General features: G+C 29.3%; 1 protein-coding gene across 3 annotated transcripts in view; it reads left to right on the forward strand.

The window, feature by feature from the left end:
- The window catches only part of cutlet (chromosome transmission fidelity protein 18 homolog), an 86,864-nt gene that overhangs the window by 34,751 nt on the left and 27,241 nt on the right, over positions 1-24,872 (forward strand). For all 3 annotated transcript variants that reach the window (XM_085821914.1, XM_085821912.1, XM_085821913.1), the window contains exons 10-18: positions 2,101-2,198; positions 4,018-4,141; positions 4,897-5,012; positions 6,317-6,410; positions 6,969-7,067; positions 9,291-9,418; positions 10,607-10,715; positions 13,909-14,079; positions 24,618-24,767. In XM_085821914.1, coding sequence (XP_085678040.1) covers positions 2,101-2,198; positions 4,018-4,141; positions 4,897-5,012; positions 6,317-6,410; positions 6,969-7,067; positions 9,291-9,418; positions 10,607-10,715; positions 13,909-14,079; positions 24,618-24,767 — 1,089 coding nt within the window. The remainder of the gene's footprint in view (positions 1-2,100; positions 2,199-4,017; positions 4,142-4,896; positions 5,013-6,316; positions 6,411-6,968; positions 7,068-9,290; positions 9,419-10,606; positions 10,716-13,908; positions 14,080-24,617; positions 24,768-24,872) is intronic.

Raw genomic sequence — 24,872 nt, forward strand, 5'->3', positions numbered from 1 at the left:
CTTTTGATTTACAGTCATAATTTTTGTCACAAAATAAATTACCAGTATTTGTAAATTTTAAATTATTTTTCTTACACATACATTTTAAATTCATTTATTTAAATCCCAAAGCCTTAATCTTTAATCTTTAGGCCCAAACCAGTAACTGAATGGTTGAAAACTACTGAATAATGTTAGTTTATCCTGAGTTCAAACTTAGGTGAATGGGGCTGGCTGCATGATTAATTTTTGTGATTTTTCTCCATGTGTAATGTGAATACAAGCCATTTTGCCTTAGAAAGTCTTCCAAATAGGCAGACCACTCTCATGTGCTTTTCCATATTCAAATAAACAACCTTAATCTTCTCTGTAATGTGAATACAAGCCATTTTGCCTTAGAAAGTCTTCCAAATAGGCAGACCACTCTCATGTGCTTTTCCATATTCAAATAAACGACCTTAATCTTCTCTTCCTGTAGAATTAAAAGAGTTGAAGAGATAATAGGCATCTAGACAAAAATCCTATCCTGGACTAACTAGTGTTTTATGTAGTAAATGAAGAATAACAAAATATCAATCCTATAAAACAGCAGAAACAGTAAATTATAAATGCAATGTGTACAGAAAATAAAGACAGACTTGAGATTCTGTTTGCAGGGTATATTCATAAAGACAGAACCATAAGAAGTCTTTATATTCTCTGGAAGTGCACACCTCTCCTTCTCTCAAAATTACAAAAGTGAAGTATGGCACTCATTGTTTTAGAACACTTTCTTATATTCATATAGACTCATTGTTTTAGAATATATTCATAATACACTGCAGTTATCTTGATATCCACGTCTCAATTTAATGAAAAAATTTCATACAGTCTTGAAGTGAAGGGTTCAGAGTTAATGTAAATTTTGTTAAAACATTACTGCCAGTTAAAGTGACTCAGTGTAATTTCATATATTTTTGGAGTGATGGTACACAAGAGCACTCACAGTTATACTGCAGAATTTAAATTGCAATTGTTAAAATATGACAGAATAAATGATTTCAAAATTACAACACTTTTGGAATTGAACCAAAACTAATCAGATTTTAGAAAAAACAAAAGATTTATTAATGATAACGATATCAGAAATGAGTGCTTTTCGGGAACCCACATATTATAAAAGAAGTGTTAAATTACATAAGATCATCTATAAAATGCAGAATAATAAAAATATATAAAAAAAATTTGAAAGCTTTCAGATTTTATATCAAGTTCAAAGGGGCGTCTTTTGCATTTACACGCATGTTTCAAGAACTTGGGCTAATAATATTTAAAAACAGCATATCTTTAGAATTTCTGATAAACAGTCTCGTATGTTGAAGATATTTTTTTTATAAGTATAATAAAGTGTTGCTACTGTTTGCTTTCAAATCATTGAGTTTATTAATAAAACATTTGTTAAAGTTTTACAAAATATGAAATAGACAAGTTCAAAATTCTGAAGTTGGGCTTTCAGGTGTCCATATTCGTGTGGAGGACTACATTATTCAAAATTTGATGGCTCTAGGTACCATTGTTTTTTCACAGTACAAGAAACATACATTCATTCATGCAGATTATTTCATTATTTTATTTCTTTAATTATAATACAGAGTCATAATATTTGGTGGCAACAGTTTGAAAAGTGAAACAGACATTTATAATGAACTGATGAAAAATGCCGTTTTGAGACTAATAGCCTGTCTGGGCTAACCCCTTTGAGCTAATGATATTGACAATATTAACTTATAGAAGTATATGGTATTTATATTCTCATTTCAATCATATATGCTTGTTCTCTCCATCTCTTCAAAAACTGTATTGTCACATAATTCTCCCCTGATTTCAAGGAAATTAGATGAAATTAAAAATGGGGAAATGTGTGAGTAAATATGATATTCATTTGTTTTAATTTATTATGGTACATATATACATTGTATTATGAATAAGCACTAATATTGATTATCTGTTTGCCTTGCACTTGAGATGAACATGACTTTTATGAAAGACTCCTATGTTACAAAATTTAATATAATAACTTAAGTCTCGATAAGTACTATATAAAATATGGTACTTATTTCTATAAATAATCTTATTTTATAGGTTGCATTTCTGTCTGGTCCACCAGGTCTAGGAAAAACTACATTAGCTGTTATAATTGCAAAACAAGCTGGGTACAATGTAGTGGAATTAAATGCTAGGTTTGTATTCAGTGTCTTTATTTCTACTAACATGTATATAGGAGTTGCAAATTTTTTTCTGTTGGTTGATTTAATTTGTTGGCAAACAATTCTGACAGTACTCTGTGATTATTTATAAACAGTGATGTGGCCTCTTGAAATGCTAGACTCATACCAAAATTATGCTGTAATGCTTGAATTATATGTATACGTATCCGTAGACAAAGTCATACTGCCAGGGCTGTGAAAACCTGGTGTAATATAGCCTATCCATGGTTTTCAAATATTGTGTCATGATATTTTTTTTGTCTCCCTGGCTGTCTAATGTTATATGTTACTACGTTGCTCCTTTCAGGGTACAGTGACAGCAACATTTTAGACAATCACGTTCTTCTGAACCACTTTGCTGAGCTCAGAGTTTAAATTGCGCATGGCACGGCTACTGCTTAATTTTTGAGAAAAAATGAAATTCTAGTCAGATTGCACTTCTGTTATGTAACTGAACCACAGTTCCAGCAGAAAATTCTTTTGATCTCGAAAATTTTATTTTAATAGTAAAACTAAATTAAAAAATCGATTCTAACTTCTGAATGCATGCCTCTCTTTCCCTCAGAAACAAATCCTTGGAAGGAAAGAAAAGCGCTCACCTACATGTTAAAGACTTATTCTCCAGGAAGTACAATTAATTTATGAAAGCAGCTAAATTTGTTATTCCAGTGCTAGTATCTCCTGATGGAAAAGAGAACCTGCAGGCTTTTTGGAATGATGTAGACAAACAGAGGGAATGAAAATTGTCATTTATTACTCTGTTCTCAGCTAACTCTTGGATTCAAGGAAATTTTTTTCTCCTGTCGCATTCTACTTGACAGCTATATTGGTCATGGAATCTTCTTTGTTTTGACATTTACACATTCTCCGTTGAAATTTCTTCCATAGTATGTTATTGTTTATAGCATTCTCTGTATTGTCATTAGTGATGCTTTAACCAATTTAACTTTTTTCATTGATGTGCTAGGAAAAGAATAGTCTTTGTTTCTATCAGCCCTTGAAGTAGTTCATTATACTGTACATTTGGAGCTTAAATTCAGCCAGAGTTGGATTGAGATTTCTTAGTTTTTGAGTGACATTTTAATTCCATCCAGAGCCTTAAATAAGATGAGGTCCAGTACTTTATGTTGTTTATGAAAAGTTTGCCATTCATTTAATAAATATTTTCAAATTGGTTATTTTATTATTTTAATAATTAATTATTCTAAGTATTTAATTAGTTTAATTATTAGTTATTTTAACAATTAATTATATTATTTTAATAATTTATTATTTTACTATTTTATTAATTATTTTATTTATTTATTTCTCCTTTTTTTCTGACAGTCTTCCATAGGATTCCTTCTCTTCTAATTTTACAAACTAAGCTCTAACTGAGCCACAATTTCGCCTCAAATTTTTTATGTTAAGACATGGTACAGTCCGCAAGATTTCTTTAAACTAGTCTATAATTGTCATTACCTTTGCATTTGAGTTAGGTTTACTCTAATGCAAAGGTAATGACAATTATAAACTCTTGATAAACACATTTCAATATACATTTTACATATATAATTGATACACATCTATTTGGCATTGCCTTGATGTTTTAATCATCTGCATATTTTGCCCTGAAATCTTTGAAATTTTATTTGAATTGAATGTTTTCATAATTTTCACTCCCCTTTCAGTTAAATAATGTAGTACTTATGAAAATGCATTTAAAATTATTATTCTCAATTACTGTTTTATAAAGAATATGAATAGTGCATGTTTCATGCTGTTCGTATTTTGTATTTGTTCTATATTACAGTGATGATAGAAATCCAGAAGCTTTTAGAACACAATTAGAAGCAGCAACACAGATGAAATCTGTTTTGCAGCAAGATAAAAGACCAAACTGTTTAGTTCTGGATGAAATAGATGGTGCACCTGCTGTAAGTTAAAGGAAAATATTCACTACATTAGTGCTGATCTTGTTATTAAATTAAAGCAGCTTTATATAAGTAATAATAAAATAGATATTAGCCCTTTATTTGACTTGACTGCTTAGAAGTAACATGTGTTTTCATTGGCTGTTATTGGATATTTGCCAATTAAAGGGTTAATTACATCTTGTTTGTTGGATTCTGTTCCTTTTTATAGTCAATTTTTTGGGGGTTACAGTTTTTTCCCCTAATTATGCACCTGGAATGTCCTGGCATATTTTTGAGGAGGAAAAAATATTTTAACTTTTTTTATGGTTTTTGCTAATTTTGAATAATTTCTTGAAACTGAAAATTATGAATTTATTTTAGTCAAATACTTGTATTAATCTTGGCATTTTTTTTTAAATAAAGGTAAAGTTTTTAGCTTTTCAAAGTGAGTGGAATAAATAATACGTTAATTTTTATTTTGTATTTTTATGTTTGTTGTATGTTTGGCTATTTGTTTTAAATAGTTGCTAATGTATATTTGGCTATTTGTTTTAAATAGTTGCTAATGTTTTATGAGATTTTCTTCATATTTGTTATATTTTAGTTTCTACAAAATGGTTTTTGATATGAATATATGTAAATATGTGTTTATGAGCTGTTTCATGTCCTTTGGTATTTGTGGTGAAAGTTTATGTTTTAGGAGTAGTATTCATTTATTAGTAATTGTTATAACAAAAAAACATTTAAAGATAATTGGCATTTCATATTAATTGCAGCAATCTATCAATGTGCTGTTGTCATTTATAAAATCTACTGGTATCACAAGAGGAAAGAGAAAGAAAGGCGACATTCCTTTATTGATGCGACCTCTCATTTGTATCTGCAATGATCCGTTAGTATTTTTTAAAAATTCGATTTTATTTAAGTTTAACTGCTTGTTTACACTTTTACTTTATTTTATATTTTGGCAATCTATAATAGTAATTTTGATTAAAACAATGAAGATGTTTTTTGCTTGAGTGTTTTTTGTAATAAGAATGGATCAGCTGCATTTTTCTTTTGAGCCAAATTTTAAATTCTTTATTTGTGCATATAAGTTTACTGAATTACTTCACCTACTTGTGGCAAATGGGGGAAAATAATTCTTCCTATTTTATTTCAACAAATAATGACATAGTGATGAAAGTTTTAATTCATTTCTCTTTATATGATATTCTGTGTATATAAAGTGAAGAAAAATATTAATTAAAAAATGTTAATAAGAGTTAACAGTTACAAATAATAATAATATATACTAAAATTGCTTTCTATGTCTATATAATATACATAAATAATATTACAAAACATCATTGCTGTGACTTCAGTAATAAGATTGACAGTGTTAAATACGTAAAATGTTAAGGGGTATTTGACCAGTTTATGATGGTTAAATTCATAACTGGCAGCTATAAAAATTCCAAGAAAAATTTGAAGAAATAATTTAGAAAACCAAATTTATATTGTTTTGCTATCCTTTATCTTTCTGGAGCTCTGAACACACTACAATGAACCACAATAAGAACATTCTTTCCAGACAAGCTTTTTTCCTAGAGGTTAGTTTAGTTCCTTTACTATAGGGAAGAACTGACTGTGTGTTAAATATTCAAGATATTATCTTCCACTCACTCTTTTACATTGATGAGCCGGAATTAGCATCAGAATCGGATTCTGAATCAGTAGTGTGATGTGGCAAGATCCCAAATTTGGCAATTGATTTTCATCTCGATATAAAATTTAATGATTGTAATGAAATTATCTGTTAACATATAGATTACAAATGTCAGTATATATTTATGTCTTTTATTTTGTTTGAATCATTATATACTTTATTTAATATTTTGGCATTTTTCTGTTTACACCATTTTATTTAAAAAAAATGCAGAATATGGTACTTTTAAAATTGAAATTTATTTTAAACTATTTTTTAATGTTATTCAGATGTAAAAATTTAGTGTCATGACATGGCAGCAGTAGCTATTATGTTTATCAAGAAGAGAAGCAAACTTTTACTTGTTTTTTTTCACATTTTTTAAGCTTTTAGCTGTTTTTTAGTTTAAAAAAAATTAAATTCTTTTTTAAAAGTTTTGGGTTGTAATGAAAAGTTTAGTGATTGCAAATTTTTAAAACATTTGTATGGTAATTTATTTTCTAAATTAGGTATAGCACAGCTCTGAAGCCTTTAAGACAGTTAGCTCTTGTACTGAATTTTCCTCCTACAACATCATCTCGCTTGACTGCTCGTCTAAATGAGGTATAAAATTCTTGCATGCACATTTAATTCATTTGCACATATATTTTCAGAGTATAAGAATGTAGACTTCAAGCATGTTTATTGAAAATTCTCTAACACATTAACATAAATGAAAGAAATGCAAAGCATGTTAATGGTATAAATATATGTTTATAAAGAAATTTATTAAAAGTTTTGCAGCAATGTTACTGATTCATAAAAGATTAAATCCATTAAATTTTTCATATATAAATGAATGAATGCCGTATTAACATCTATTTAGCAATTTAAATTGATGCACATTAAATTAAAAAATATTGAAAGAATAAACAACTTTGAAATTAAAATTTAATTTTCTGTTTTATTTTAAATAGACACTTTTTCAATAAGAGAGTTTTGTTCAGCTTTTGCATGCAATTTCATATTATTTCCATTATAGGTAAAATATTTCTTTGAATTTATGAAATAATAGTGATTTATTTTATTTGCTCTAAAAGCAGGAAATTTTGATTTAGTACTATTTTAACAGCTGCTTGTTTATACATATTTTGATTCTTTGAGAGTTTTGCTTTTTCTTAGGTGTCTTTAAAAGAAGGCTTAATAGCAGAGATGGCAGCTCTGACTTTACTTTGTGAGAAAACTTCCAATGATATTCGATCTTGTTTGTCTACACTGCAAGTAAGAAATGCTTTTATTATACTTTTGTATTTATCTGTTTTACTAGTTTTAAATGTGTATGTTAAATACAAAATCATGTTTGTAAATATATACTATATGTTACACGGTCTAAAGGAAAATGTGAATCATGTATAAAAATGAATGGCCCCAGATCTATATATCAAGTCTGTGTCTAATAAAATGTACTTACCTGATATAGTAAAGGCAGTTGCAGTAACTCTGGTGAAAAATTAGGGAAATAATTAAATTTAACTTTATAAAAATATGAGATGAAAAAAGTATAGTAAAATACAAAATTGTATGACATTATCTAATTTCCATAAATTGGCTTCAAAAATCCTATTTGTACGATGTTTAATTACACATTATTGTATATGAAGTAATTGGGGAATCTAATGCTTTGACAAAATTATGGCCATAGAGTCATGCCTATCCTATTTGATGATATTTCTCTTAAATATTAAGAATATCATGCTTTTTAAAATATATCACAAGCTTTAAAGTATTAATCCACTTGCTTAGCCTCCATGTTCTGGTTGAGAATGGCAAAGACGTGTTCCAAAATAGAACATCTGGAGACTGAAACTTTAGGTGTGTGCAAGAGTATCTATGTGTACATCATTTATGGAGAACTCCAAGAATTTCCTTTGGTGATGCAATTGAACTTAAGTTGTAGTTGCAACTGCACTCATAACAGTGCTCTAAATGGTACTTGTAACTGTTATTAGCCCAGAGGAAATGTGAACCCAGAAGGGCTATTAATTTTGTTTTGGCATTTTGCATTGAAAACTTTAACTGTTCATTTCACTTTTCAAATTGTTGCCACCAAATATTATCACTCTGTGTTATATTTAAAGAAATTAAATAATAAAGAATCTGCATAAATGTATGTATGTTTCTCGCATTATGATAAAACAATGGTACCTAGAGCCATTAAATTTTGAATAACGTGATCTTCCACTGAATATGGGCATCTGAAAGCCCTAATTTGGAATTTATTTTATTATCAATTTCATATTTTTTAACACTTAATTGAATTTGTGATTAGCAGACTCAACAATTTCAAAGCGAGAAATGGCAACACTGTACAGAAGAAAACAATTTTATCTCCAGTGCACGAAACTGTGTATCAGAAATTCTAAAGATATGCTCGTTTAAAAATTATTTTGCAATATTGCTGTTGAATTGAATTTTATGGTTTAAATGCGAAGAACATAATATTTAATAAATAAAGGTAACAAACAAAACATTAAAAAAATGCCCTTTTGTGTGTAATGTAAAATCTGAAAAACCTTCAGATTAATATATATATATATATATATATATTATTGTGAATTACTATCATCCTTTAAGACTTAAAACAGAATCTACAAGCTAGTCAATTCAGATATAGTGCTGTGTGTTGCAATCTGATGGCAAAGTATGGGTTTGGCAACAGTCATTTGAATGGTAATTATTTAATTTATCATTTTCGTTCATAAATTTAGAGGTGGGCAGTATTCATTTGTGAATCATATTTGTTTTGTATAATACAGGTGTGACCTGTTGGTTTTGGTGGACATAACGTTTAAGCATGGAATTTACCTTGGCAATTATGTCTGCTCAATTTTGCCAATATTATGCCAAAGAGACCTCTCATCAGAATGGATGACAAAGCACCTAACCATAACAGTATCTGTTAAATAATAGTTCAAAGAAAATCAAGTAGTACAATTTGGTTGGCCTGCTTAGAGCCTTGAAATCTGATGGAAACCGGTGAGAGAGTGCAGAACAAGACATTTGAAACCTACAAAGACATTGTGCATGATAAAAATTGTACTAATATTTCACATAAAAATGTATATTTCTATTGTTATTTTGCAAAATTTGGACAAAAGAATACCTCAGTGTCTTAATTTATGCATTGTTACCAAAGATAGAGTAACATCATATTAATATATTTCAATAGATAATACTTTTTCCCACCTTCCGTAAGCATCTCGTGATTTTTTATCCGTGTACTTTATTTTAGCTGAATCTACTTCAGGATCAAATAATGTTGAATGTGTAGTTCAATCCATTCTGTTGCTTATGAGTTTGTGAATTCCAGTGCCAAATGAATTTATTTGTTTATGTTTTTTCTTTCAGTTTCTTACTTTAAATTAGTAGATATGATTAGAATGCTTTTTTTTAATAACTCCTTACTTAAGTATGTTTAATTTTACGTACATTTACCTTTATTAGTTCATTCATCGAAAGCAGAAGGAACTGAAAGTTCATGATTTAAAAGGTTTACATATTGGACAAAAGGATGTACAAAAAAGTTTGTTTGTAGTATGGCAAGATATATTCCATGCCAAAAATTCGAGCTCGTAAGTTACTCTTTAATCCCATTTCTGTGTGATTCATTTTAAATTGCACAATTTCAAATATGCTTATGTATACTGCATTTATAAAATTGTTATACTGTTTCTGAAAGAAAAAATACATAATTTTTTCAAATTCCAAAATATGAGTGCTAGAATTTTAATATTGGCAACTATTTTTTTACATCTGGTACAGAACATGCACATTAAATTTTTATTACCCTTCAGTGCTTGTCACAATCATTTCAGCTACCCACTAGCAATACTCTGACATACTTGTAGCAGCCTCTGTTAAGTGGATGATTCAGATGGAGCAGTAAATCTGTATAAACTTTGGAATAGTTTGAAATGGAATGCCATGAAGCGCTACTTTTCTTAGTAATGAAATCATAATCACAGGACTTAAGTCCAGGAAATTTGGTGGGTGGTAAATGACTTTCCAGACCTATCCAGGGAACAAAGCAGCAGTAGATTGTGCTTACATGCACCTAAGCATTGTGCATCAAAATGATGGAAAGATTCTACAGAAAGTGCTTTTGTTGCTACATTTATGCTAAAAATATGCTAATAGGCTGTATTTTTTTAAGGAAGCAATTTTTTTTTTTATTACATGAAAAACATTTTGTAGACATGCTATTGCAGTCCTTATAGCTAAGTGTCTGAAAAGTTTTGCAGTTTTAATATACTGCAATAGGTGGACTGTATATGACATTTTTCTTGCTTAATAACTTCTTATGCAATGCTGGTCACACAATCTTATGCAATAATCTCTTTCTTGGGCTAACTCGGGCATTTTCTTGTATTGATCAACTTCCACAAAAGCACAAAAATCTCATATTTTCTTTCACCTAAATGATGACCCAACTAGATGTGCCATACTGTAATATTTCTCTTTGAAGGATTTTTACCAATTGTGCTATCTTATGAAGCAATGTAATTCCTTGCATGCCTCACAAAGACATTAATGATACTGTTGGGCTATATATCTGTGAATGCATTCAATGATTTGTTTTGAAGTCATCTTTTTTTTTTTTTTTTTTTTTTTTTTTTTTTGTTTTGTTTTGTTTTGTTAGTGATTCTGTTTTGTGGTATGTATGTAACAGTGTTTCCAGTATTAAAGTTCCAACCTATGTGTTATTCTGAAAAATATTTATGTGTGTTAAATTGAGTATTTAAAAAAAAAAATAATTTCAGTTTTAATGCCATTTATCAAACCATACAAGCATTTGGAGATTATGAGAAAGTTTACATTGGCGTGCTTGAAAATTATTTAAATATCAAGTTTAAAAGAAATTTAGATGCTGTAAGTATTTTTTCTTTATTTGTATTGAATTCCACCAATTGGCACTAATATTATTTGTGCTTACAAGACTCATGTCATTTATCTTTTGCATTGGATTTAAGAAAAATGTATTTTACTTTCTGATTTGTTATCTGCAATTTATTGCTTCCCAGAAATACTGTTTTTAAGTTCTCAAATGTGTACTAAATGAAAACAGGCTGCAAATAATGAAATATAACAGCCTGTACAGGCCTATTGAGGACTGGTAAGATTGTTGTTTTTTGTCACCAAACCTGACATCTTATATCATTATTCTCTCATGCCTTTAGGCTTATTCAAATTTATTTATTTTAAGTTTAAATTCCTTAGTGTTTGGTTTTATATGAAAGAAAATGCATTGTTAATATATAATGCAGTAATATGTACACTTAGTAACTCATGGTATATCTAATATTAATAATACATTACTCTGTATAATTTATAAATTCAGCCTTATCGTATTTATATATGTACATAGGCATAGTGTTATGTTTGTTTCATAGTGCTAGAACTTTTGACTGTAAAGGCAATACTCAGTATTTCTTCAGAAGTCTTTTTACATTCAGACTTTTCAAATTTTATAATTCACTTTTAAAAGATCTATTGTTATTTGTTCAGTGCACTTTGTTACTTTGTTATTCTAGATCAACCCTTTTTAAACTGTCACCCCAGTGAACCAGTCAAAAATAACGTTACAATGCCAGACTTTATAGAAATGATATAGAAGATATTCATTTGACTGTATGATACATAATGTTTCTGATTATTATTAAAAATGCATTTATGAAACTACTATCTCCAAATGTACACTGCAGTGCTTTAGAAAATTAATTGCATTTTACAGATTAAGAAATAAACTAAAAAAATACTTACTGTTTTATTAAAAATATATTTAATGAATGCTAGCCTGAATACTGATTTGTCCCTACCATTGCAAAATCTTTTTCTTTTTATCCCAAAGGGTGTTAACCCAGAAGAGCTATTAATTTCGTTTGGAAAACTTTAAATGTTGGTTCACTTTTCAAATTGTTGTCTCCAAATATTATCGTCCTGTGTTATATTTAAAGAAATTAAATAATGAAGAATCTGCATAAATGTATATATGTTTCTCGCATTGTGATAAAACAATGCTACATAAGAGCCATCAAATTTTCAATAACGTAATCTTCTACCAAATATGGGCATCTGGAAGCCCTAATTTGAATTTTTTTTTATTATCGATTTCATATTTTGTCAAACATTAAAGAATTTTTGATTAACAAACTCAATGATTTCAAAGCGAATATTTTTATCTCCAGCATGCGAGACTGTGTATTAGAAATTCTAAAGGTATGCTCATTTTAAAATTATTTTGCAATATTGCTGCTAAATTGAATTTTATGGTTTAAGTGCAAAGAACATGATATTTAATAAATAAAGATAGCACACAAAACATTCCTTTGAGTGTAATATAAAGTCTGAAAACTTTCAGATTTTTCTTCTTCCTCCTCCCATGAAATTTGAAATCCTTTAATGGTATTTATTGCAGTTATATCATCTTTACACATTGACACTTGTTCCAGTTCATGATAACTTTCATCCGTGGACTTGGGACAGTTAAATTTTTTATTTTGGAAACAATATTCAGCACTGAAATTTCTCTAAATTTCATGATTACTTCACTGTCTACAGATGCATATTAATCCATTTCAAATTCTAAATTGCAGTTTTTAGTTCACAACATTAGTCTGATGAAAAGACATCATTTTCACTCTCATTGTCTTCGGATCAGCTTCTAAAGAATTTATTTTGAAACCTGCATATCTGAAGTAATTGGCAGTGCTTTTGGTAGAATGCTTTCCAAGCTTTAACTTTTCACTATGTAGAAAATTGCGTCAAGCACCGTAATGTAAAAGGAGGATGTATCTAATACTTGATTGCCTTTTCCCATAGTTCTGAAATCATCCAAGCTTTGAAGTTGGTGTCTTAGCTCACTGGCAAAAATTTTATACTATTAATACACCAGAAGGGGTTTGGATTTTTCTATGACCATCAACTTCTTGAATTCTAGCAAAACTTTTCTTTCACATTGTTTCTTCCCAAAATGAATTTTTCTTCTTTAAAGAAAGATTTTTGTCAAGCAAGATTTCATAAACCAATCCAAATTAAAAATGTCATTTGAAGCATATTGTTTGCATATTTCTTTTTTTCAAAAATCCAGAGCAAATTCTAGATCAATGTTAGGTGTCTCTCACTCGACTTTTTTTTAACCCCTATCTTCAGCATGCCCTATCTTCAGCATTTCCAATCATGGATTACTAGCTGTAGAGATTTCTGCACAAAGTTCAACAACAATTTGCAGAGCTTTTTCTTTCAAAATTAAAGTGGAAATCTGCACATTTTGTATTGTGGCATATTTTATCCAGGTGATAAGAACTTTCTAGATTTCTTCTTATTAAGACACTATTCATCTTTCCTTTTTTTTTTTAATTGTCTTGATCTATTTCGTCTGATAATGGAAAAAGATCATTTAACAATGTTTGAGGAATTCATCGAGCTTTTGCAAAGGCAGCTTTCGACTGATTTGATTTTTCAAACTTGATAAATTTCTTTTTTTTCTCAAAAATTTAAAATTTTACACTTCTTGACATTTTACTGAAAAATAAGAGGGTTCAAGTTTCCATTTTCAACCTTTAAGGGGGGGGGAAACCGGAATGGTTTAGGAAAAATTCAAGTTGGAAGCATGTGCCAAGACACATGGGCATATATTCAACATGTGGACATCTGTCTATTTTCCCACAAATGCTGAAGGCACATACAGGTGTCCATCTATTGTGTGAATGAGTGAAAGAAGGGTGAGACTGAGGAGACTGACAGGATTGACAATGTACTGTAAGTTTCTTTTTCTGAGACTTATATGACCTTGACTTCTAACTTGAGGGGAGGGAAAAAAAAACTTTTTTGTGTCTAGAAACTATAAGACAACAGTTTATCAGAGAACCTTACCATTATTTTACTATTTAATTGGTTGGAACTTTGTAAAACTGATGGGTTAAAGAGGGTGATGATTTAACTGAGTGGTGGTGATATGAGTTTTGATTGTAAATTGTTTATTTCTAATAATACATCAGCTATATGCAGTTACTTTTTTAATACATGCAAAATTTTTTATTTAATGCAATTACTTTTTTTGCAGGTTTGGGAAGGACCAGAGTGGCTTTGTTTTGTGGACATTATCCAACAGCAAATAGCTCAAAACCAGCTTTTCTTTTTATTGCCATATCTTCCTTATCCAGCTATTACATTTCATCTTCTCTATGCACAAAATACTTTCCCACATATTTTATATCCATCTGCATATTATGAAGTAAGTCAGAATTAGAAATATCAACTACTTCTTTTTGTCTACTGGGTGTATTTAAGTACTGCTTAACCTTTTGCAGAATTAAAGGTAACTTTAAAAAATTTAATTGAACAAGAAAAAATTTAAAATTTTCTTTTTAGTCCAAATGGCATTAACCCAGAAAGGCTATTAATTTTGTTTTAGGATTTTGCGTTAAAAACTTTAAATATCGATTCACTTTTCAAATTGTTGCCACCAAATAGTATCACCCTGTGTTATACTTAAAGAAATTAAATAATGAAGAATCTGCATAAATGTATGTATGTATGTTTCCCGCATTGTGATAAAACGATACCTAGAGCTATCAAATTTTTAATAACGTAATCTTCCACCAAATATGGCATCTAGAAGTTCTAATTTGGAATTTGAGATTTGTCTGGTTATCGATTTTATATTTTTTAACACCTCAACGAATTTTTGATTAACAAACTTAACGATTTCAAAGCGAGCAAAACTGGCAAAACTGTATGGAGGGAAAAAATCTCCAGCGTGTGAGACTGTGTATCGGAAATTCTAAAGATATGCTCATTTTGAAATTATTTTGCGATATTGCTGTTGAATTGAATTTTATGTTTTAAGTGTGAAGAACATTTATTAAATAAAGGCAATGCACAAAAGGTGAAAAAAAGATCTCTTTGGATGTAATGTAAAATCTGAAAGCTTTCAGATTTTTTTTTTCCCTTTTTGTTTTGATTCACAATATATTTTTTTATGAAATCTGAGATGTTTGAAAGATGAAAATTCGAATGAAATTAAAGATAAGTTGCATTTCTCATTTAAAAGTTAGGCAAATTAAGTCTCCTTGATTCTAAATTTTGTCATGAAATAGCTAAATGCTGATTTATTGGTTTAGTAAACACTTCTACCTCTAACTAATATTTTAACATGCTGCAAAAACTGCCGCATACCAAACTAGACATAAATAAAAAAGAAATAACTATATACAAAGCATTTATATTATTTACAAGATAAATTGTGACAAAGTTAATATATCTGTTCCTGAAATGAAGATCTGCTAACTATGTAAAAATTCTGACAAAAAAATCAAGCAGAGACTTTTAGTATTAACTTCAATGAAATATCTTATACAATATCTAATTAATGTTTTTAACTTGCTGCAAAAACTGTGTCTAATAAAATTTAATAAATAAGAACTAAATGTATATGACACATGTACACTGCTCAAAAAAAAAAAAAAAAAAAATGGGACAGTGCTATATCTCCCGTTCTACTGGGCCGATTGACAAAATTCAAATTGAGTTCTTCATGTCTCGAAAGCGCGACTTAGTATATATATTAGATTTATATATAGCACTATTCTAACATAGGTATTTTGACACAAAATCGGACTTTTTCTGAAATAACATACCAATTTTTTTACATATTTCGATTCTACGACTCAAATTACGCTTAAATATGAAATTTTGTAAAATTTGGAGCGAAATTTACGGAGAAATTCACAAATTTATGTTGGCACTTTTTGTTCAGTTTGCGCCAAGAATAGTTCACTTGGCGAACGTCTTAATATATGGCAACCTTGTTTCCTATCCAGTGAGAGGAAAAAAAGTCACCATCATTCTTTTTTCCAAATAATATTCTTTATATATTTTTTATTATAACTGTTATTATTTTAAGTAATTTTTTCTTTTTCGAATTTCATTTTAATTGTTTAAGTTGCATTTTTTTCTTCGAATAACTGTTTTAAAAATTTCTATTTACCTATTCAAACTGCGTCAAGAACGGTGCAGCATTTATTTTTTTTTCAAATAGTTTTCTTTATATATATTTATTTGTCATAGTTATTATTTTAGGAAATTTTTAAATTTTTATACTTTTATTTTAATTGTTTGTGTTGCATTGTCTCTTCAAATAATTGTTTTAAATTTTCTATTTATTCCTTCGAACTGAGCATTTTAAATATATTTATTAATATAAATTTTCCAGAATTTGATTTTATTTATTTGACTTGCGTTTCTTTCCGAAGAATATTTTGTAACCCAGACTATGATGCATTTGAAAACTGCATATATTAAAAGAGAAATTACAGTAAAGCACAGTTTTACACGCCTTTCAATGTTCCGTTCAGAAAAGAAATATATAAATAAGAGAGATGTATAACGGACATTTTAACATAGGATGACTTGCATACACTGCTTTAAACAGTTTTATCATTGTGCCCATTGCTTTACACAATTTTATCCTACATTTGGTTTCTTAAAATGTTATTCATAATATAGTCAAATATTTTATTTTTGAAATCGCAAGAATCAAATATCATAAGATTAAAAAGTTTTAAATTAATCTTGGTATTTCTGACAATCATTTTAAATAAAGTTATCGCCTTCCATTTCATAAAGGTCCACAAACGGCCGAGCGGTAGAGAATCGTTGAACACTGGTAGTTCATTCCGGGGTTCGAATCCTGGTAAATGGGCTGGTTACATGGGCGTTTTCTTGGATTTTCTCATGTGTACCGTGTATGCTAGCTGGTTTTCCTTAGAAAGTTCATCATGAAGTATTTGGTCAGAGCCTTTATCAGTCTTTAGAGACTAAACATTTTGAAGGTATGAGATGAAAGGAAAGTCTGGTTTCATCAAGAGGTCTTGGTTTATTTAATTATGCCTAAGGGAAGGGATGCCTTCGTGGAGGACTTTCTAAGGGAAACTGGCTCGCATACACGTTACATATGGGGAAAACCATGAAAACGCCCATGCAGACAGCCCGTTCGCTGGATTTGAACCTCGGACCGAACTACCAGTGTTCAGCTATTTACTGCTCAGCCGCTGTTTCATCAGGAGGAAAAAAAAATGTCTTTAGGTGACATCCACATACATCACTGGATAAACTCCTGAATATTCAAATAATTCGACTGAGAAAATCATGGGATTCTCCATTTATGATACGATATGATGTTCTATAACGTAATTTAAATTTATACAACCATATAGTTTACAACCAGTCGCTCTTCACTTTAATCTGTAATGATATCGTTTTTGTCTTTTCTGTTAACACAAGCTCAATTGATGGTATTTGGTGATGGTGGTGTACACGTCCAACTGTTTTCTCTTTGAACACCTAAATTCTTTGAAGTATCCTGAAAGTATATTCAAAAGCGTCCAACTTTTTGAAACATCTTGGTATGTCTGACAGCCAAATTTCCCTGCAAATTTTTGCTTACTTTTCTCCCTAATTATCTTCTTTCCTTCTACAGTTATTTTCAGTGCTCACACAAAAAATTAAGATTTTTCGATTCCTAGACTTCCATAAATTTTGCATTCTTGTCATTTTTTTTAAAATATCAATTGCATCAACTGCGTTTCAGCTGAAGACAGCTTTTCATTTTCTAGACATTTTAACTATAAACAAAGTATAGAGCAAAGTCCAAAGCATAAATATTTTAATTAAAAGATTTTTCTAAATGACAAAGAAATAAAACAGTCCAGCAGGGTTTATTCTGTACCACCGAGTGACCCGATTCTTATATCGGCTGAAACAATCTAAATCATATTAAAGATCATGTTTTTTTATACAATCTATAACGCGAGAGAAAAATTAGCTTCTTAAAACATTCTTTCTAAGAGGATTAATATAAAATATTATATTTAAATATATATATTTTTAAAGCTGGGACTTGAACCAAACTGTCAGACTTTTAAAGTTTAATTTACATGGTGGTTATAATTAAAGTTCCAATTTGAAATGGTCATAAAAGGAAAACTACTGGACCAAATGTTATCAAACTTGGGAATCGTGTAAAGGAGGTTATGGGAATTTATTTTCCGCGGGAAAAAAAAAAAAAGAGTTCAAAAACTCACCACCAGGGGAAAAATTGCGCTGTATACAATATTGGTAAATGAAATAAGACATGAAAACATCTGTTTAAAATGTGTTTAATAGTTTCCGAAACGTGTTACAAAGCATGTTCAATGTAGCGTCCAGCATTTTCCGAGAGCAAGTTAATCCTGTTACTGCATTCTTAACAGCAGTTCTTAGCATATCAGGAGGAATGTTACGGACATTTTTCATTTCTGCCAAATTGTTTAGAATATCACCATAAACAGTGCTTTTGAGATAACCCCATAGCCAAAAGTCATAGAGATTGAGGTCTGGTGGGAAGAGGGGAATTGTCGGCCTATAAGACGTTCATTTGTGAAATGTTTCCTAAGTAACTGTGCGACACACGTGAGGTGGGGCCCAGCCCTGCATAAAAATCGTAGTATCTAAAATGCCATGTTACTGCAGTTCCATGCAGTTCATGTATCACGAAACATTTTAACATTGACTCTAAGTCAGCTGCAATCACAGTGGTCCAGCTGTCGCCTGCTCTTCAGAGAAAAATGGTTCACTTATAAAACTAGCTGTCATTCGACACTAAACGGTGTGGAATGAGTGCTATGCAATCGAATGCAGTAGGAGAATGCAATGGAACTAGATAGATAACATGAGGGATTTCTTTGGCCCAAATCGATTAAAAGCGTTTTGAATCAGTATCTTCATGTTTTAGTGTCGAATTCAGGCTTCAAAAATTACAAATTAGTAAGAAAACGATTTCCAGATTGTACGCACTTGTGCGAGTGATTTTCGATCTCGCATTTTCTAATCGCTAATTCATGGTTTTCACGGACGAATTTCTCACTTACTCTCGACGCACTCGACGTTTATCGAATTTAACGCTTTTAAATGGTAATTTTATTACTTCAAAATTTCTTAAGGGTATGCAACATATTAAACCCGTGTAACACAAGGTTAAGTTAGATTCCGACCCATATTTCGTTTAAAAATATTGTATACAGCGCCATTTTCCCCCTGGTGGTGAGGTTTGGAACTTCTCTTTTTTCGTGGAAAATAAATTCCTATGATCTCTTTTATACGATTACCAGGTTTGATAACATTTGGTCCAGTAGTTTTTGTTTTATGACCGTTTCAATGTGGAACTTTAATTATAAACACTCTGTATATTATTAAATTTTAATTGAAGCTATGCGTTATATGTATACCATGCGTAAGATTTCCGCTTTTATAGAAAAAATAAAGAATCGAAGCAAATATACTTAGGATAATGGAACAAAACTGAAAAAAATTCCCCTCCCTCCGAAAATAAAATATTGAAACTTCGACCTTGAATTTATTGGATTATCGAAATATTCAATATGACCTATCTTCTAAGTCCTAGTTCCGACAACAATTCCGTCAAAAATTCTGAATTACTTAAGCTGATGTAAAAGATTTAGTATATATTCACTGTATGTTAGTAAAGTAATCAGAGTGTAATAAAAATAGATTATAGAATTTACGCTGATGCAACTTTTTGCCTGACTGCACAACATGTAATGGAAGAGAAGGCTTGTAGAGATCTGTTTTTGACATGCCTCTAAAAGTAGATGTCATACTCCTTTTGTCTCTTCAATATAAGAAAACTTTCCTTTGAGAGGCAACTTTAGTTTTTGGGAAAGAAAAAAAATCACAAGAAGACAAATTTGAAAAACATGCAGGACGATTGAGTACACATACTTATTTTCGGAACACAAGCGGTTCTCCGACTGGTTATTGAATAATGAAAAGATGCATTGTCATGCAATACAAAACATTTGGAATACGTTGTCTGACTGAAAACGTAAGATTAAAAGTCATCTGCTTAATTCACAACCATTTACAAGTCAACTACAGGGGCAATTGCAGAATCGTTTTGATCCTGAGCTTCTCTAAGACAAACCTTATATCACTGGATTTAAACACTTCTTTAATCTTTAGAGAACGTTCCTTCTTTAGCTCATATTCCAAGAATATTAAGTGAATACAATTATTGCAAAAGAAAATGAATATTCATTTGCACTACGGCTTGGTAGTTCTGCTTTTTGTGTCTAAGTATACAACAATATTTTAAATATTTACAAATAAAATATTAAATTGGAGATTTAACTGGAGCCTCAACAATTGCCTAGCATTTGAAGATTGTTAAATACTAATTGTTTGTTACGAAGTCTACCCAGGGTTTGGCATGGTTGGTTTTCGTAGTTTTCTAGGTTCTCTTTACAAAGGTTCTCTAGGAAAGCATCTTAACCAAATAGCTCCCATATTCTTTCTATGTTCAAATAACCAACTAACCTAGTTTAAGCGCGATTTCCAAATGAAGTTACTAGCAAAACCCGAATACTCATTAAAAATCATGTAGCTTGCCAATCGGGAGTAACATGAAAGATACAGCGCCAATAATTGAATTGCTGTTACGGTACGCTGTTTCTAAATTTAGATGGTCTTCCTTAATTAAATAGCCCACCAGCGGCCGAGCGGTAAAGACGCTGAGCACTGGTAGTTCGGTCGGAAGTTCGAATCCCGCGAACGGCCCATGTGTAACGTGTATACGAGCCAGTTTACCTTAGAAAGTCCTCCACGAAGGCATCCCTCCCTTTAGGCAGATAGCCCTCGTGTGCTTTGCCATAATTAAATAATCCAATCCAATCCTTAATTAAATATAATTGATTTGTAACTTCTACTAGAGCTGACGGTAAAAATTGAAGTGCAAATAAATAATAGCGTGTGCAATCTTGATTAATATAAATTAAAAATTTTGCATAGAAAAATATTTGCATTCAGACAGAAAGTTTTTTGAAATATTTGCAATTACTTTATAAGAAGGATTTATTAATAACCGTAATAATTAGTTATTATATTACTGATGATAAGAATCAGTTCTTGACAATTACATTCTAAATTAGAATTTTAAGGATATAATGAAAATAAGCTACGCACAAAAATACATTTTTACAGATTAAATTGACATTAAATACAAAAATACAGAATGTTGGGTGTCGTTTATATAATTATTCTTGCTTGTCCACAGAATCTGCTGACTTATCCAGCCATTAAGTAGCTGCAGATCATTTCTACATAACCATTGATCTTCCATTAATTCAGTCTCTACAGGGTTGTATGTTTATATCATAATTTGACTTTTATAAAAATGATTATTCTAAATCTTATGTTTCTATAAAAATATACTGTGCTTTAAAAATATGGATGATAGTATCTGCCGCTCTTTCAGCCACTTCAAAAGCAACAGTTTGCTTAGAAAAAAATTATGCAGTTAATGACATAAAATATTTTCATTAAATTCAAATAAACATTAAACAAAAATTCTCAGTTTTAGACAATTCGATTTAAACGAAGTAAAGTAGCAGACGATAAAACGCCGAAGGTAAAAATTTACTCTTAGAAAAACGTACTCTTATTTTTTTTTTTTTTTTAAAGGAAGAAAGAGAGAAATTTAAAAAATTGTTAAAAATTTGAATAATATCATCTATAATTTAAAAAATAGATTTTCATATAGTATTAATAAATATTTATTACACCTTATTGTGGGAAAAAATTTCATATAATTAATTCTCCGTAAAATTTTACTTGAAATTTAAGGTTAAAAATAGCTGTGGCAATTCAGTGTAACAAAAATCCATAGACCACATTTGGCGTTATTATCGCTCAAAAAAAGATGCCAAATTTCAAAACGCGAAAATATGTAAATTCGTGTATATCTTAGAAAATTTTGAATAAAAAAGTCTAATTTTTTGCAGATATGCTTAAAAATACACCTACTTTAAGATGATGGTAAAAATTTTATAAGTTATAATTCAAATTTTTTTCGAAAAATTTATAAAAATTATTTAAAAATAGAAATTAAAAAAATAAAACACAAAAAATGGATAAATTTTATTTGGAATGAACCTAAATTTTGAAATGTGAGAGAAAAAATCAAAAAAATTTAATAAAAAAAGAGTTATTAATAAATATTTGCCAAATTCAATTAACATTGAGGAGCTAAAATTTTGAGAGCTAATATTTTAAAAACTACTTGTACGATTTTTACAAAACTTGGTATTCTGGCATAATTTGAGCCGTAGAATCGAAATATGGAAAAAAATTGGTATGTTATTTCAGAAAAAGTCCGATTTTGTGTCAAAATGCCTATGTTAGAATAGTGCTATATATAAATCTAATATATATCCTAAGTCGCGCTTTCGAGACATGAAGAACGCAATTTGAATTTTGTCAATCGGCCCAGTAGATCGGGAGATATAGGACTGTCCCATTTTTTTTTTTTTTTTTAAGCAGTGTACATTATTTGCAGGACAAATTATGGTAGGATTATTTATAATTTTATGTATTCATATTTTATATACTATTACTATTGACTGTAGAGATATGCTAAATGGGTAAAATTATGGAAGAAAAAATAACCTAGAGCTGTATTAAAAATAGTGCTTTTTATGCTCAGACATACTTCATTTCATTGTATTTCACTAATACTATGAATGAATAAACTGCAGGTTTGTTGTGGTCTTAAATTAGAGATTCGAAGCGTTTGTAGTGTTTCGAACCAACTGATTGGCTTTAATTTACTCAATATATTTGTTAGTTTTGTTTCTGTATCACTTTTTGATATTTTTACCATAATATTTAAATATTTTTTTCATTATCACATTGAAAATAGATTAAATAATATTCATATTATAATCTGTGAGTACCTGATGATACGGTATTTAATATTAAATTTTTTAAAGGATATTTTTTCTTATGTTACTAAAGTTATCATTTCATATATTTGTTCTCTAACACAATACTTCTTTGAATTTCATACATTTAATACATAGACTATTATTTCTTGCAATATTTTAAATTTCTTTACAAATATTACAACTAAATCTGTTGATAACCATATAACTTTCTGTAAGCTCTGAAGTTAAGAAAAAAGTCACGTATATATTGCATAGTTCCTGGTTTTGCTGGGAGATTTCTGATTTTTCATCACATCTTCTGGCAGATTGTCAAATCTCCTAGTTAAATTCTTAGCCTTTACTGGGGAAAATGTTTACCAGCAATAGATGAAATTTCTTGCTTGAATGAAACTTAAATTGTGCAAATTTGATTTTATCCACCATGAATGATTTTCGGAATTTTTCTTGTTAAATTTTATTTCATCCTTTTTTTTTTTTTTTTTTTCTTATTACATTTTATTGATCTTTTCCATGTTAAATTTCATTTTATTTGAGTTGTCTTAATCAACTGCATGTTGTAAAACATTTTTGTAGCCTTGCAAAACAAAATTATTAAAAGTAGAGCGCAAAATGATTCATCTTACCTTGTATCTAGAAAGCCTGAGTGAGATTATAGCTAATTGAGACGTGTAATCCAAAAGAGGTTATTAGATGGAAATTGAAAGATCACAAACACATTTTATTAACACATGACAATAGATTATGATTCATTAGTATACTAAATACATATCAAAACATAGTTATATAATAGAGAATGTCATATCACTGTCCTTTCCTGAAGGAGTGAGAAAAGAAAAGCAAGTTGCACAATTAACTACTTTTGCAGGGTTTCCTGATTATGCTGTTTATCGTGCTGTTTATTGCCCATCACTATTCCCATACCAACACAGCAGGCATTTGTAGATTTTTATATGAATATTCAACAATTATTTAATAAGTTAATAAATATTTGTATTTATTTTAATTCATTGTATGGTACATTACTAAGTTTATCTGTCATTTAAGTAAAAATTATTATAAATATTATTAGATTCTGTTATTTAAGTAAATATTATGCACACTAATTATTAATTTTATTTTCATTGTATTTAAAAATATTTCTTTAAATAAAAGATTTTCTTCCCTATTCAGATTTTCTCATTGTTAAAAATGTTAGAAAGTTAAAAAACAAAAGTAGCCAAAGAACATAAAATTTAGAATATTTAATTAATTACTAATATATTTTACACCAAAATTGTATTACAAATAGTCAATTTATTGCTCCTTCAAAATGGCATCGCTGCACAGTATGAAGAAACTTTTGGTTTTCTTGCAAAAATCTCCCAGTTTTTCAGTTTTCAAGGTTGGCTGCTATAATAATGGTTTGAATTAAAATTTTACAAAAAACTAAGAGAAAAAAAGATCTATTTAATGATCAGAGAAGCTGTAACTTGCCCTCTTGTATCTGCTGGTTCACTAACAAATAGCTTTTATTTTTATATGCACAAATATATATATTTTTATATGGGAATCAAAATAAATAAAATTCTGCAATATTTTATTGATATTTTATTTTAATGTAGTGGATTGGAACTGAACTCAAAATGTCTTGGGACAAGTCAGTGTATTTTTTGATGGAAAATATTTGCAGTATTAGTTTATATCACATTTCACACAATAACTAAAAACTTTTATAATATATTATGTAAATTTTTATCATTAAATCTAGTATAAAGTTTTAAATTACCTGCAAAGAGAAGTTACTTATATATATAGTCATGCTTCTTTGGTTTTTAATGCTGTCAATATCTTGTTTTAATGAGAAAAAGTGTCTTTTGATCGCAGAAATTTTCTCAATCGATTTTAAAAACTATCAGGTTTTAAGTTTGCAAGCAATTTGTCTTCTTAACTTTATACTGAGATTGTTTAAATGCCTTAGGTATGCTTTTTAAAGTATTTTCTCTTTTAATTTCAGCATAAATCTAAAAGAGCTCAGCTGTCAAATACATTATCCAGTATGATAAAAGAAATGGTTTCTACTTTAAAAACTTTCTTAAATCCTACTATCCTTCTACTTGATGTGTTTCCTTTTTTACTTGAAATTATTAAACCTACATTGAGGCCTGTAAGTATTGAAAAATCAATTATTTTAGTATTAGTTTATTTCAATTTATTTGACTGAAACTTACAATTCTTGTGAATTTTCATTTATAATTATGTTTTAGGTACA

The sequence above is a fragment of the Stegodyphus dumicola genome, chromosome 8 (assembly GCF_044657685.1).
Source record: "Stegodyphus dumicola isolate Sdum_Otavi_A_Nest chromosome 8, ASM4465768v1".
NCBI classification, from domain to species: Eukaryota; Metazoa; Arthropoda; class Arachnida; order Araneae; family Eresidae; genus Stegodyphus; species Stegodyphus dumicola.